At 44.5% G+C, this 14,591-nt stretch overlaps 1 protein-coding gene across 1 annotated transcript; it reads right to left on the bottom strand.

The window, feature by feature from the left end:
* Positions 1-1,253: 1,253 nt before the first annotated feature.
* Positions 1,254-12,646, bottom strand: abcb6a (ATP binding cassette subfamily B member 6 (LAN blood group) a). The gene is made up of 20 exons (XM_028969066.1): positions 12,482-12,646; positions 10,808-11,343; positions 7,657-7,794; positions 7,401-7,590; positions 7,234-7,326; positions 6,970-7,162; positions 4,022-4,143; positions 3,838-3,947; positions 3,703-3,768; positions 3,495-3,620; positions 3,314-3,390; positions 3,161-3,224; positions 2,996-3,081; positions 2,840-2,897; positions 2,657-2,761; positions 2,401-2,575; positions 2,174-2,286; positions 2,002-2,096; positions 1,862-1,930; positions 1,254-1,783 (listed from the first exon to the last, which is right to left on the bottom strand). Exons 2-20 carry the CDS (start codon positions 11,324-11,326, stop codon positions 1,657-1,659), a joined length of 2,526 nt encoding a protein of 841 aa, XP_028824899.1. The 5' UTR covers positions 11,327-11,343; positions 12,482-12,646; the 3' UTR covers positions 1,254-1,656.
* Between the last annotated feature and the right edge of the window lie 1,945 nt (positions 12,647-14,591).

The following is a 14,591-nucleotide window of genomic DNA, read 5'->3' as shown; positions in this document are numbered from 1 at the left end:
AGATGTTGATCGACACATTCGGGTGGATCCACGCCAGGACGCACTTCGTCATGGAGGGTCCGCTGCAGCTCTTGCGGCCTGCTGACGGGCGGCCGCCGACATTTGAGGACGTACGGGGCCTGCTGATGGTGCACGCTCAGCGCATCCGAGGGGACACAGCGGACGGGGACGGTCCAAGAGCAGGGCAGAACGAGACATTGGAGATGATACGGGACGCGGTCCTGGTGCTCATTAAGGACAAAAGCAGGAGGAAGTTCACAGTCCTTCGAAAGCCCATCCACCTTGCCAACTGTGTGGTGCAAGTAGAGCAGGACTGTGAGGACACCTTTGAGGTCCTAGATATGCGGCGAGAGGCCTTTGTTTTTCGAGCGTCAGACAAGTCGGTCACACGACAGTGGGTCCATCAGATCAAGAGATGCGCCTGCGACCACTTCCTGTGGAGGAAGCGGCGCGACGCACTTCCCAACATCTTAATAAATGCAACCCAGAGCAGCTCCTGAGACTCTTCACAGTACCAACTGGAGAGATCTTCTGCCAAACACACACATCCACTACACGGTTTCCTTTATTTTTCTGTGCAATATGTGTGTGTGTATATATCCACTCTGTACATGTACACTTTTCTTTTTATACATCTCGTACCGCCCACTTTCTGTCGTGACAATGTAAATTTCCCACTTGTGGGACTAATAAAGGGTCATCTTATCTCCTGTGAGATGGATTGAAATGTACTGTGTGTACAACAACGACATTTACTTCTTTTATAGCCCAAAATCTCAGTTTGTCTCAAGGGGCTTTGACAGGCACAAAAGGACACAAGTGGAACCCCAACGATGCGCTCTGCTGTCTTCACTCAGCCACAGTGCAGTTCTCGTACCAGACAGTGATGTAGCAGCAGAGAACATCTCCATGGTCCCCCGGTAGAACGATGGGAGGTTGGCCTTCTTCAGTTTCTTGGTGGTGGAGGTGGTGTTGAGGCTCCAGCAGAGGTCGTCTGTCATGTGCACACCCAGGAAGTTCACGCTGCTGACCATCTCGATCCATCGATGTGCAGTCGGTTTCTTCCTGAAGGTGACAACCATCTCTTTGGTCTTGGTGACATTGAGGATGTCTGCAAGCTGGTCAGCTTTCCTGCCCCAGCTGTTATTGATGTAGGCAAACAGGCCGCTGCCGCTGCACGTCTCTGTCGGCGCAGGAGCAGCGTGCCTCAATCACCAAACCAACTGGCCACAAACCAGACTCAAAGATTTGGACAGCGTACTGAATTGATATTCATTATAATCATATACCAACACAAAAACACCAAAAAAACACTCAAACCCTGTACATGAGAATATATCATCCGAATTTCTATCATGGCACCGACATTCGCTCACAAAGCAACAAATGTCTTTTTTAAATTGATTTAATTACACTGAGCCTCACGTTATCGGATCATAAGAGCTGTCAGCGCGATATTGTGTCCTTAACATGAGACTTTGTTCAGAATTCTTAAATAAATTCTAAATATATTACAGTATACACCAGAATCTAACAGTATAACAAGCGTAAAAAATATTAATGCTGAAGACGATGCTCTCTGCTATCCACACTCTCACAAACCAAACATCTGAAATAAATAGTCGGAACATGGAACGGAACCCCAGAACGGGCCCGTCACTGCAGCTTCTCCGACTGCCGGTCCTTGGACTCGGAGTCTGACGCGGAGTCGGCGTCCTGGCTCTGCTGCTGCTTCAGCCACATGTCAGCGTAGAGTCCTCCCTTCGCCAGCAGCTCCTCGTGCCTGGAACACACACGGCCCGCACGGGTTCTGCACAGGTTCTCTGCGCCAGCGGTTCTCGCCGTTCGCACCGTCACTCACCTGCCCCTCTCTGCAATGTGGCCGTCCTTCACGACTAAAATCTGGTCCGCAGCAATGACTGTGGACAACCTGGAGCAGGAAGGAAGTTGGCAGGTGAAGAAAGTCCAGGGGGAGACGGGGGTATAGAAATGACGCGGTACCTGTGCGCCACCACCACGGTGGTCCTGTTGGCGCACACTTTAGCCAGCGACGCCTGGATGTTGCGCTCTGTCTGCGTGTCCAGTGCCGAGGTGGCCTGCACAGACAGGAGAACATGAAACCGACGCCTCCCACGATGCGACGGCTTTGGCCACGTCCACCGCGGGGACACACCTCGTCCAGCAGAATGATCTGCGGGGCCTTGAGGATGGTGCGAGCGATGGCCACCCTCTGCTTCTCCCCACCGCTCAGCTTCAGGCCTCTCTCTCCCACCTGGGTGCCATATCCTGATGAAACGTGACCAGGACGGTTTAGACCATATCTAGAGTAACTTGTAACTGTCTCATAGTAAAAAAGAGAGTGAATAAAACCAGAACTGCAAATGAAACGGCCGTTCTCACCTTCAGGGAAGCTCTGGATTTTGTGGTGGATGTCAGCAGCGATGGCCGCCTCCTCCACCTCCTGGTCAGTGGCGGATATTCGACCGTAGCGAATGTTTTCGCGAATATTGTCATTGAACAGCACCGTGTCCTGAGGGACGACCCCGATGTGTGCACGCAGCGAGGTCTGTTTCACCTACACACACACACCCACACACACACTAGTGTCAGGCCCAGCGTCTCAGGTCTCCGTCCCATCTCACGGTGGAGTTCTCACCTTGGTGATGTCCTGGCCGTCGATCCGGATGCACCCTCCCTGGACATCGTAGAAGCGGAACAGAAGGCGGATGATCGTGCTTTTTCCCGACCCTGTCTGCCCGACCTGTAAAAAGTACATGAAGTGAGTGAAGTAAACGCACGAACACGGCAACCTTGGTCAACGTGGTTCCCACAAACTCACCAGTGCCACAGTTTGGCCTGGTAACACAGTGAAGGAAACATCTTTCAGAATCTCCTTCCTGCGGAAAAAAGCGATATTTCAGTTCAGTGTCACCATGGAAACCTGGTTACAGCACCAAGAAGCAGAATCGTGATCACATGTTCTCCACTAATTCACCCTTCAATGTAGCTGAAATTCACATTTTCAAACTCCACCTTCCCCAGCTGGAACAGGAGGTTTCCTGCATTAACGTCGTCCTTCACCTGAAAGGACACGGCTTATATAAATCCCTCCGATGTCCCACTTCACTGGCATCCAAGCGGGACAACCACACACACTTACTTCCTGTTCCTCATCAAACAGCTTGAACATGCTCTCCATGTCAACAAAAGACTTCTGGATCAATCTGTGCGGGGATGAACATCACTTTTATTACCGTTTTTTAACAATAACGACTATACGGCACTTCTCGTGTCCCTCAGCCGGACGTCTCACCTGTAGTACGTCCCAAACCAGTTGAGAGGGCTGTACAGCTGGATGATGTAGGTGCCGAAGAGAACGTAGTCTCCCACCTATGCAGCGAGAGACAGGGTGTGAAGAGGGACGACTGCTCTCTCACTGATTATGTCTCATATGTCCTTTACACACACACACACACACACACACACACACACACCTGAAACTTGCCCTCACTGACATAGTGGGCGCAGAGCAGCGATCCAGCCAGCAGGCCTAAACCAACGATGATGTTCTGAGTCTGGTTCAGGAAGGCCAGCGAAGCGTTGGTCTTCCACTCTGACGCCTGGGAGAAGCAGACATTCCCGTCTCCATCCACAACCAACCGAAGACGAATTATTCTCATTCCAGACGACTGCGACTATTACCAGATACTTGACAATCGCCTCCTCGTAGCGGTTGACCTCGTAGCTCTCGGCGTTGTAGTATTTCACCTAAAAGAAATACAATCAGTCCCCTTTCTTTCTGATTTAAACATGTATTCTGGAATAACGTTGTCCTACGGTCTCAAAGTTGAGCAGGGAATCCACAGCCTTGGAGTTGGCAGCGTTGTCCAGCAGGTTCATTTCCCGGCGGAACTTGGTCCTCCATTCGGTGATGATGACGGTTATGGCTGCGTCGGCAGCAGATCACCGGGTCAGTATTTAACCGCACGGACGAGCCGGCGGCGGCCGCAGATTTACTCACTGAGGTAGAGGGCCATGCAGATGAAGACGATGAGGCCAAACCAGCCGTTGAAGTAGGAGGCAAAGTAGGCGATGGCGATGACGATGTCGGCGATGGTGGGGAAGATGTTGAACACGATGTAGCTGCAGGGTTAAAAAACGAGAGCGTTAGAATCCTTTAATCTTATTTACATTTGTTATATAAGTGAAATCTGATAGGTGACCTTGACCTTTGAACTACTCTGTTCATATTTAAATATAACTGGAAAAATAACCCTCTAGCGTTTGGATCTGCTTTCCTGAAGTCACCTTGGAAGACGTGAAGGACATTATCAGGAGGATGAAACCTTATACCTTATCTGCTCCAGGTCCCCTCATTACCTCATTTATAAGCTGCACATGTCCCCTTTGTTTTAAAAAAAGCCGTAATCAGACCGAAAACCCCACTCTTCATACAAATGTCCTGTATTTGTAACTACATCACCATATCCATTTTCAGGACCACCTTCAACAAAACAATCTATGTGAAAATTTCCATCAGGTTTCTGCCCCGCCCGAAACAGCTCTGTCACGTGTGGGGTCACTCAAGGGTCTGTCCTTGGCCCTGTCGGTCCTCTTTATCCTCTACCTCCGCAACAGTCACTAACCTTGGCGTTAAAATCCCATGTCAACCACCTGTGCAAGACCTCTGAAATACCGCTAAACTCCGCCTCACTCTCACCCTACAAGATCCATGCCATTGTCGCCTATAGACTGGACTATAGACTGCAACACACCTTCTCTTTGGGATTTCCAAAAAGAGAAATCAAGATATACGTCCAAAACTCATCAGCCTCACGTCTGTTCTCCACTCCGCTGGCTTCCTGTCCTGTCTTCCTGTCTGCCGATCCACTCCACTCAAACCGGCTCGATACCCAGAACCAAACTAAAATCCATGGCCGACTATGGAATGTTCTCCCTGACACCTTCACGGCTCCACAATCATTGTGAAACACCGCAGCGCAGCACACGGTGACACGGTGAAATGTGTCCTCTGTATTTAACCATCACCCTTGGGGAGCAGCGTGTGGGGACGAGACCTTCATCAAGGGGACCTCAGTGGTATAATATGTAGTGTGTAATATAGTATAAAAGTGTTGAGTATAATATGTAGTGTGTAATATAGTATAAAAGTGTTGAGTATAATATGTAGTGTGTAATATAGTATAAAAGTGGAGTATAATATGTAGTGTGTAATATAGTATAAAAGTGTTGAGTATAATATGTAGTGTGTAATATAGTATAAAGGTGTTGAGTATAATATGTAGTGTGTAATATTATACTCCACTTTTATACTATATTACACACTACATATTATACTCAACACTTTTATACTATATTACACACTACATATTATACTCAACACTTTTATACTATATTACACACTACATATTATACTCAACACTTTTATACTATATTACACACTACATATTATACTCCACTTTTATACTATATTACACACTATACTATATTACACACTACATATTATACTCCACTTTTATACTATATTACACACTACATATTATACTCCACTTTTATACTATATTACACACTACATATTATACTCAACACTTTATACTATATTACACACTACATATTATACTCAACACTTTTATACTATATTACACACTACATATTATACTCAACACTTTTATACTATATTACACACTACATATTATACTCCACTTTTATACTATATTACACACTACATATTATACTCAACACTTTTATACTATATTACACACTACATATTATACTCAACACTTTTATACTATATTACACACTACATATTATACTCAACACTTTTATACTATATTACACACTACATATTATACTCCACACTTTTATACTATACAACACACTACATATTATACTCCACTTTTATACTATATTACACACTACATATTATACTCAACACTTTTATACTATATTACACACTACATATTATACTCCACTTTTATACTATATTACACACTATACTATATTACACACTACATATTATACTCCACTTTTATACTATATTACACACTACATATTATACTCCACTTTTATACTATATTACACACTACATATTATACTCAACACTTTTATACTATATTACACACTACATATTATACTCAACACTTTTATACTATATTACACACTACATATTATACTCAACACTTTTATACTATATTACACACTACATATTATACTCAACACTTTTATACTATATTACACACTACATATTATACTCCACACTTTTATACTATATTACACACTACATATTATACTCCACTTTTATACTATATTACACACTACATATTATACTCAACACTTTTATACTATATTACACACTATACTATATTACACACTACATATTATACTCCACTTTTATACTATATTACACACTACATATTATACTCCACTTTTATACTATATTACACACTACATATTATACTCAACACTTTTATACTATATTACACACTACATATTATACTCCACTTTTATACTATATTACACACTACATATTATACTCCACTTTTATACTATATGTAGTGTGTAATATTGTATTAAAGTGGAGTATAATATGTAGTGTGTAATATAGTATTAAAGTGGAGTATAATATGTAGTGTGCACCTCAGTGATTCGAACCGGCAACCTTCTGATTACGGGGTCGCTTCCTTAACCGCCAGGTCACCGCCGACCCAGTCATTGTAGTCTGGCAACTGGACTGGTGACCACAAATTTGTCCTCCAGGTAAATTATACCTCACTCGTGCCTTGAACCGGCTTGTTAAGCGAAACAAACTAGTTGCCACGACTCATCTTTCAGATAACTTCACAGACGTAGAACGTTTTTTTTAAATCCCCCTTTTCTCCAAATTGTGTATGCAGTATAAATAAAAGCGTATTTTTATGATCACATTACGGAGGGAGCAGGTGAGCGGACCTGAGGAGCGTGTTGATGGAGGACGTCCCACGGTCAATGCTGCGCAGGACGTCGCCCGTGCGGCGGCCCAGGTGCCAGCGTAGGGACAGCGCGTGCAGGTGGGCGAAGAGCCGCACCTGGACCACCCGGTTGGTGTACTGCTGCACGCGGATCCACAGGAAGCTGCGCATGTTGCTCACAAACCCCGACGCTCCTGCCGGAGAGCAGAATGAGGGGGTTTTACCCGGGCTGGGGACCGACACGGCTTCAGAGACACATACACACCTGCCCCACCACCCTGCAGGAACTTCAGGAGAACGTACACACACACCGTGGTGGCCAGCGTCGTCCAGCTGCTCTGGTTACTCAGGTCATTGACTGTAGACAGATGGGGACAGAAGGTCGGTGTTGGAAGGTTGACCGCTGAGGCCCCCGAGCCCTCCGATTCGTACCGATGTTCTTGTAGAAGATGGGAACGAAGACGTTGATGACGCGCTCGGTCATCAGGAGGCCCAGGCACAGCAGGACCAGCATCTGGAGCAGCACACTGCCCTTGGGCCACATGTAGGGCACCAGCAGACGCACCTTCTTCCCAAAGTCCTTCCACGCGGACTGGTTCTCCGACGGCCGTCCCAGCAGAGGCTACGGGCAGCAGCGGTTTTACCACATCAAAGCCCACTCAGCAGAAGAAGGAAAGAGGTCCTGTACCTGTCCGTGCTCAACATCTCGCTCGTCCTCATTGATCAGAAGCATGTAGGGTCTCCGTGGCAAACCTGGAGCCTTCAGGCCAATGAGGAAGAGCGCTCCGGATCCTGCGTAGCGGACCAGCCAGAACGCGAACTCCACCTGCAGGTATTAGAGAGGAACGTGGAGAGGAACGTCCATATCTGCACGAAGCTACAGCAGAGCAGAGGGTCTGTGCTCATTTCTACTAGATGTTGCTGCTAGTTGGTAAGTTACCGGTTAGTTGTTCTCAGCCCTAAACCCCCACCTTCTTCAGGAGAGAAGAATTTATTTGACATAACAGATGAAAAATTATTCATATTGACCTATTTCTTTTTTAAAGCGAAAAAGTGACGTGATTGTCATTGTGAGACACTGCAGCGCAGCACACGGTGACACGGTGAAACGTGTCCTCTGTATTTAACCATCACCGTTGGTGTGCAGTGGGCTGAGTCGTGTCCCTGAGCAAGACACTTAACCCTGAGTGTGTCCAGGGGGACTGTCCCTGTTAAAGTAGTAGTAGTGTGAAACAACACACCCACTAGCCCCACCTAGTGGCACGTGTCAGTGTAGCAGAGGGAGGGGACGTTGTGCAACTCAGAATGAATCAGCAGAAACGTGAACGGACTCTGCTGAGTCACGGCCGACCCACAAAAAAAAAAGAAATACTTCAAATTCTCAAATCCAGCGTGGGACCCAAGGACAGGAAGAGCCGGACCTCGCGTACCTAGAACCTGCTGAAAATGTCTCTCCACTAAACTGAAACAGGTGATCGGGGCTTAAAGCAGATGTTGAGCTGGGGACTTGAAAAGCTGGTTTCTTATCTCAACGGACAAAAAAATGCACCTTCAAACAAAGGCCTCATTAGTCACCAGATAAATACGGCACTCAAAGGTCACGCTGATATTCATGGCGCTGCACACCGGATCGTGTTCCAGCCGTCGCCGCCTCACATCATATCCCTCTCTACTAATTTTATTCACGACCCTACATGCGGCGGATTTCATTTGGAAAAGCCCGTTCTAATATCCTGCAGAGCGATAAGATCTGTGGAGGCTCTGAGGTTGGAACGTAATGCGGTAAAAGCCGGTCTAGTTACACAGATCTCTCTTTGATGGCCACTAAAATAAAAAAAAGTATAGCTATAACAATAAAAAAGTTCTACTATATAAAAAGTATAGTTATAGTATATACAAAGTACTAACTTAATAAAAAGTATAGTTATAGTATATAAAAGTACTATAGTATATAAAAAGTACTATACTATATAAAAAGTATAGTTATAGTATATAAAAAGTACTATACTATATAAAAAGTATAGTTGTAGTATATAAAAAGTACTACAGTATATAAAAAGTACTATACTATATAAAAAGTATAGTTGTAGTATATAAAAAGTACTATACTATATAAAAGTACTATACTGTATAAAAAGTACAATACTATATTAAAGTACTATACTATATAAAAAGTATAGTTATAGTATATAAAAAGTACTATACTATATAAAAAGTATAGTATAACTATAGCTGCACGCTCCACTTCTGCAGCATCATGAGATCTGAACTAGGGCTGCAACAACGAACCGATTGAATCGATAAAAATCGATTACTAAAAGAGTTGGCAACAAATTTCCTAATCGATTCGTTGTGTTGCACGACGCGGAGACGTTTGATTATTTAAAAAAAACTTTATTTGAGCGCGGAGCGGAGTGAACACACTCGGTCTCTCTCACGCACAGATGCAAGCGCGGAGCAAAAAAAACAAACAAAAAAAAAAAGCAGAGGTAGAGGACAGATACATGGCGGAGGTAGAGAAATCTGCGAGAAAATATGCAAAAGCGACATGGCACGGCACGGGAGCCCCACGGCAATGATCCTGCACCTGAAACGCATGTTTGATGAGGAGGAAGGGAGTTCAGCAGCAGGGTAAGTCGCTACAGAATCCTACTTTAGTTCCGCTGTGAAGTGAGGAACGTAATGTCCCTGGTGCTGGTGTTTAACTCGCCGCGGAGGAGAACTAGACGGGGATTTACAGCGCCACCTACAGGTGTGGAGGGGATGAAACAGCGTTCGGACTGTTCTCTGCGTCTCCGCAAGGACAACTCGCCTATTGTGTCCCTGAGCAAGACACTTAACCCTAAGTTGCTCCAGGGAGACTGTCCCTGTAACTACTGATTGTAAGTCGCTCTGGATAAGGGCGTCTGATAAATGCTGTAAATGTAAATGTTTACCCGTCATCCAGCTTGACAAGCATGACAAGTTAGCGTTAGCGCGTTAATAACAGTAGTAAAGCAGGGGTGCTATAGTTACTTAGCATTAAAAGACTAAAGACATGTTTTTATTCACTAGCCTTTTTTGGTCCATTCATTTTTCAAACTGTTTTTGTCTCGTTTCCAGTCCAAATATCTAAAAAATCTTAAATCAAGATTACTAGACAAGAAAAATTGCATGAGAAAATTAAGTGATGCTTAAAACTTCTGTTTGAGATTATATCTCATTAAGATTAGTTTTCTTACCCCATTGGCAGATAATTTTGCTTGTTTGAAACAAACAATCACTTAATTCTTAGATGTTTTATCAGAATGTATGTGTCTAGTAAATCTTGATTTAAGATTTTTTAGAGATTTGGACTGAAATCAGGACAAAACTACTAAGTTAGAAAAGCATTTTTTGCAGTGTGTGTGTGTGTCAGTGTGAGAGTTTGTGAGTGTGTGCATCTGCAGTGTAGTGTAGAGAACAAGTTCTGACATTCAAACAAATCCTGTTAAATTTTCTGATTTGTATTGTTCTTTATTTTTTTATAAATTATTTATCGTTCTGGCAGCTCAGGTGGCACTTTATTTAAAAAAAAAAGTCTATATTTGGCAGATGTAAAGCATACATGTGTATGTTTTTTGTGTTAGTCCATTTTTATTTTATTTTATTATTATTATAACAGCTCAAGGAGCAACATGTTTGTGCACTTTCTAAAGATTTTGGTTCTGTTTTTGAATAAAGGGTTGGAAATGAATGCTTTTCTTGTTTTTTTTATCCAATTCTACGATTAATCAAAAATTAATCGATTATTAAAATAATCGTTAGTTGCAGCCCTAATCTGAACCCCTTATGAGGTTGTGGAGAAGTCCGCTGCTCACCTGCTGCTTGGTGTTCTCCAGTCCCCACCACCAGTCTGGGCTATTCCAGGAGATCAGCGCCAGGTTCTCGGCAGCGAACGCCGCGGCCCAGAACAGCAGCAGCACGGTGCTGTGTCCCCTGGTCCGGTCCCGCACCATGACCCGCCTCCGCTCCAGCCTCAGCAGGGCCGCGGCCCAGGCCCAGGCCAGGACGGACAGGCAGCCGTACAGCAGCACGTACCCAGGCAGCTCGGCCTCTCCCCGGGCCGCCTGGAACACCGGCAGCGCCGCCGCCTCCAGCAGCAGCAGCGCCGACAGGCCCAGCTGCAGCCGGTACAGGCGCGAGCGCGGCACGAACTTGGGCTCCATGTCGGCACCATAGCGGCGGTAGCATAGGCAGTGGAAGGTGCCGAACAAGAAGGACAGGGTTAGGAGGACGGAGGGGACAAGTGTGAAGTAAAAGCAGGGGGCCAGACCCTCGTCTACCCAGGTCTGTCCGATGGAGGCTCCCGCCCCACAGTAGCTCTTCACCTCCACCATGAGTCCAGCTGGCGGCTCTGAAGAACAATTCAATACATTTAACACGCCGGATTCAAAATAATAAATACTCCACACTTTTATATTATATTACACACTATATATTATACATATAATACTCTACACTTTTATATTATATTACACACTATATATTATACATATAATACTCCACACTTTTATATTATATTACACACTATATATTATACATATAATACTCCACACTTTTATATTATATTACACACTATATATTATACATATAATACTCCACACTTTTATATTATATTACACACTATATATTATACATATAATACTCCACACTTTTATATTATATTACACACTATATATTATACATATAATACTCCACACGTTTATATTATATACCACACTACAATATTATACTCGACATTTTTATACTATATTACACACTACATATTATACTCAACACTTTTATATTATATACCACACTACAATATTATACTCCACTTTTATACTATATTACACACTACATATTATACTCCACTTTTATACTATATTACACACTACATATTATACTCAACACTTTTATATTATATACCACACTACAATATTATACTCCACTTTTATACTATATTACACACTACATATTATACTCCACTTTTATACTATATTACACACTACATATTATACTCCACTTTTATACTATATTACACACTACATATTATACTCAACACTTTTTTGTGGGGACGGGACCTTCATCAAGGGGACCTCAGTGGGGTACCTTCTGATTATGATGTCGTTTCCTTAACCACCAGCCCATAGTGGGCCATTATAGTTCATATTTTTATAATATACATTTTATACTGTACGCCAGGTTTTTATAATATACACCCGTGTCTCCAGGGGGGGGACTGTCCCTGTCACTACTGACTGTATGTCCCTCTGGATAAGGGCGTCTGGTAAATGCTGTAAATGTAAACGTACATTGTACTGTACATTGTAGTAGTTACTCTTCTTGTACTACACCCCTCTCTCCAGATTAGACACTATTGTAGAGTTTGTGTAGAACTTTATGAGCTTCAGTTCATCATCAGAGGGACCTGCAGTCCAGACCAGGACATGATCAGCGCGAACACCGAGTCGTTCACCACAGAGCGCCGGCGCCGGCTGAACAAAACTCACCAGCCGAAGACACACGGCGGGACAGATTAGACAGATTATGACAGGAACGCGGCGGAGCTGAGCTGGCGATGAAAATGTCGAGGTCTGAAGATCATCTCAGCAGCGGAGAGCCGCCGTCCTCTGACCCGACTCGACGGGTGTAGCGCAGCCATCCACGACTCGGTAATCGACACCCCCGCCTTACCCGACGCAGGTGGAGGCGCCGCGGTCCTAGCGCCGACATGTTGCTGCAGTGTTTCCCAACGACAATCGTCTTTGTGTGATGCAAAGTCCCAGATCTGAAAACAGAGACACATGCAGACCTGCTGACCAATGAGATCAGAGTGGCTGAAAGAATTCCTCCAAAAAGCTTGAAAACATCTTCAAGACCTTAGGTGCCACAATTTCTTCTCCTTCCTCGGACAGGTCCAGCAGGGGATGTGCTTGCTGCGTCCTGCTGGGTCTCTGAAGGACTCTGCACTGTCCAGTGTCTATACTACATTGTGGACTTCTCCACCTCTACAACTGTAGGACTTTTTCTCTTCTTGGACAAACCATCACCAGCCCTGCACTGACACCACTTGCAGGCTCACTCTCCCCTGGAAGGGCTTCCCTCTCTCTATCACTCCTTCCCACCTTTTTTTTAATCTCTCCTAGAGTTTTTTTTAATGTCCAGAAGGGTCAAGTGTGGGGGTGTCAACTGTAGGGCTGTAAACCCATTCAGCAGCTGCTGCAAGAGACACATAGGGCAGGTCTGTGGCGATATTACCCCCCCATCCACACATCTTCTACATGAACACGTGCAAGGCCGAGGAGCTTCAGAGATAAACTCTTCATCAGGCCTGAGTAAACACAACCACGAGTTAGTAGAAGTGAGCGAGGGACGAAATTAGATCAATTCAGTTATATTGAACAACAGAGACCCGAGACTACGTCCACATGTGTGTGTGTGTCCACAGGTAAGTTGGAGGGTAAATCTTATCACCTCTGAGCTCACAGTGGCTGTCTAATCGGCTTGATCTCTTTCTTGTCTTTTTGCTTTCTGTCTGCCTGCCTAATAATTATTCCACACTTGTGTGAGCTGGGAACTAATGATCTCTGATAATAAACCGGACAAATGCAGCTTCTCTACTTTCAATGGTCACTTTTCATCTCACTGCCGCTGTCTCTGTGTATTTAAATGAAATCTAATTTGAAGCCATGTGGACGGCAGGACAGGGCAGCCACCTTGTTGTATCTAGCATCTGTGTTGGTTCAGTTGAATGGATGGAGGTATGGCTGAGAGCTCATGGGCAGATGGACCAGTCCAGAAGACAGAAGACCTGTTCTGTGATTTGTTAAATTTCCTGTTTGGTATATTGATGTCCGAAAGAATTCTACAGCAGCAGTACAAGTGTATGACCTGAAGAAATAAACGGTTCTGCTCAATCCATGTTACGTCCCTGGACGTATGCTCCCACATGTTCTGTGTTTTTGCGTCCTGTCTCTTTTAGGTTGACTTCATGGGAGGAGTTGAAGCCTACCAGCTCCACCTACCATCTGCCATTGGTCACCTCCACCTATATAAAGAGACTTCGGATTGTGTTCGGGAGGTCCCCAGGGTCTGCTAGGCCCTTATGCTTTCGGGAGGTCCCCAGGGTCCTCAGAGATCTGCATGGAGCGCTGTTGGGGGATCTCATTTGTGTGTCTTGTTGCTTTGTGTGATAGATCCCTTTGTTGTTTACCTGTGTTAGCCTGTTACGTGCCCTTTTTGTTGACTTGTGCGCGTTTTGAGATATCCCTGTTGTTATCCCATCCCTTCCGTTAGGCTGCTTTGAGTCCACTGTTTCTTGTACCTTTTAGCTCACTGTAAATAAAAGCACTGTTTGTATCGTTTGTTTGGTTGCATGTGCAACAGTGGACCTCCTCTCCACACCTCTTGTTGCGTTTCTTAGACCCCTAGACTTAGGAACGTGACAATCCATCAATACATTTTTGCCTGCAGCTCAAACCCTAATGAGCAAGAAAAAGGTCTAAATGACAAAATGGGAAGAAACGTTGAACCGAGGCTCAGAAATGGGAATCCATCCCTCTTTAGATATTAACCTAAGTTGTTCCTGCACAGACCTAGTAAAGAGTGAGATTATGGCAG

Source organism: Denticeps clupeoides, unplaced genomic scaffold, assembly GCF_900700375.1.
Source record: "Denticeps clupeoides unplaced genomic scaffold, fDenClu1.1, whole genome shotgun sequence".
Lineage (NCBI taxonomy): Eukaryota > Metazoa > Chordata > Actinopteri > Clupeiformes > Denticipitidae > Denticeps > Denticeps clupeoides.
The sequence above is the reverse complement of the archived record's forward strand: the minus strand, read 5'-3'. Positions and strand labels throughout refer to the sequence as shown.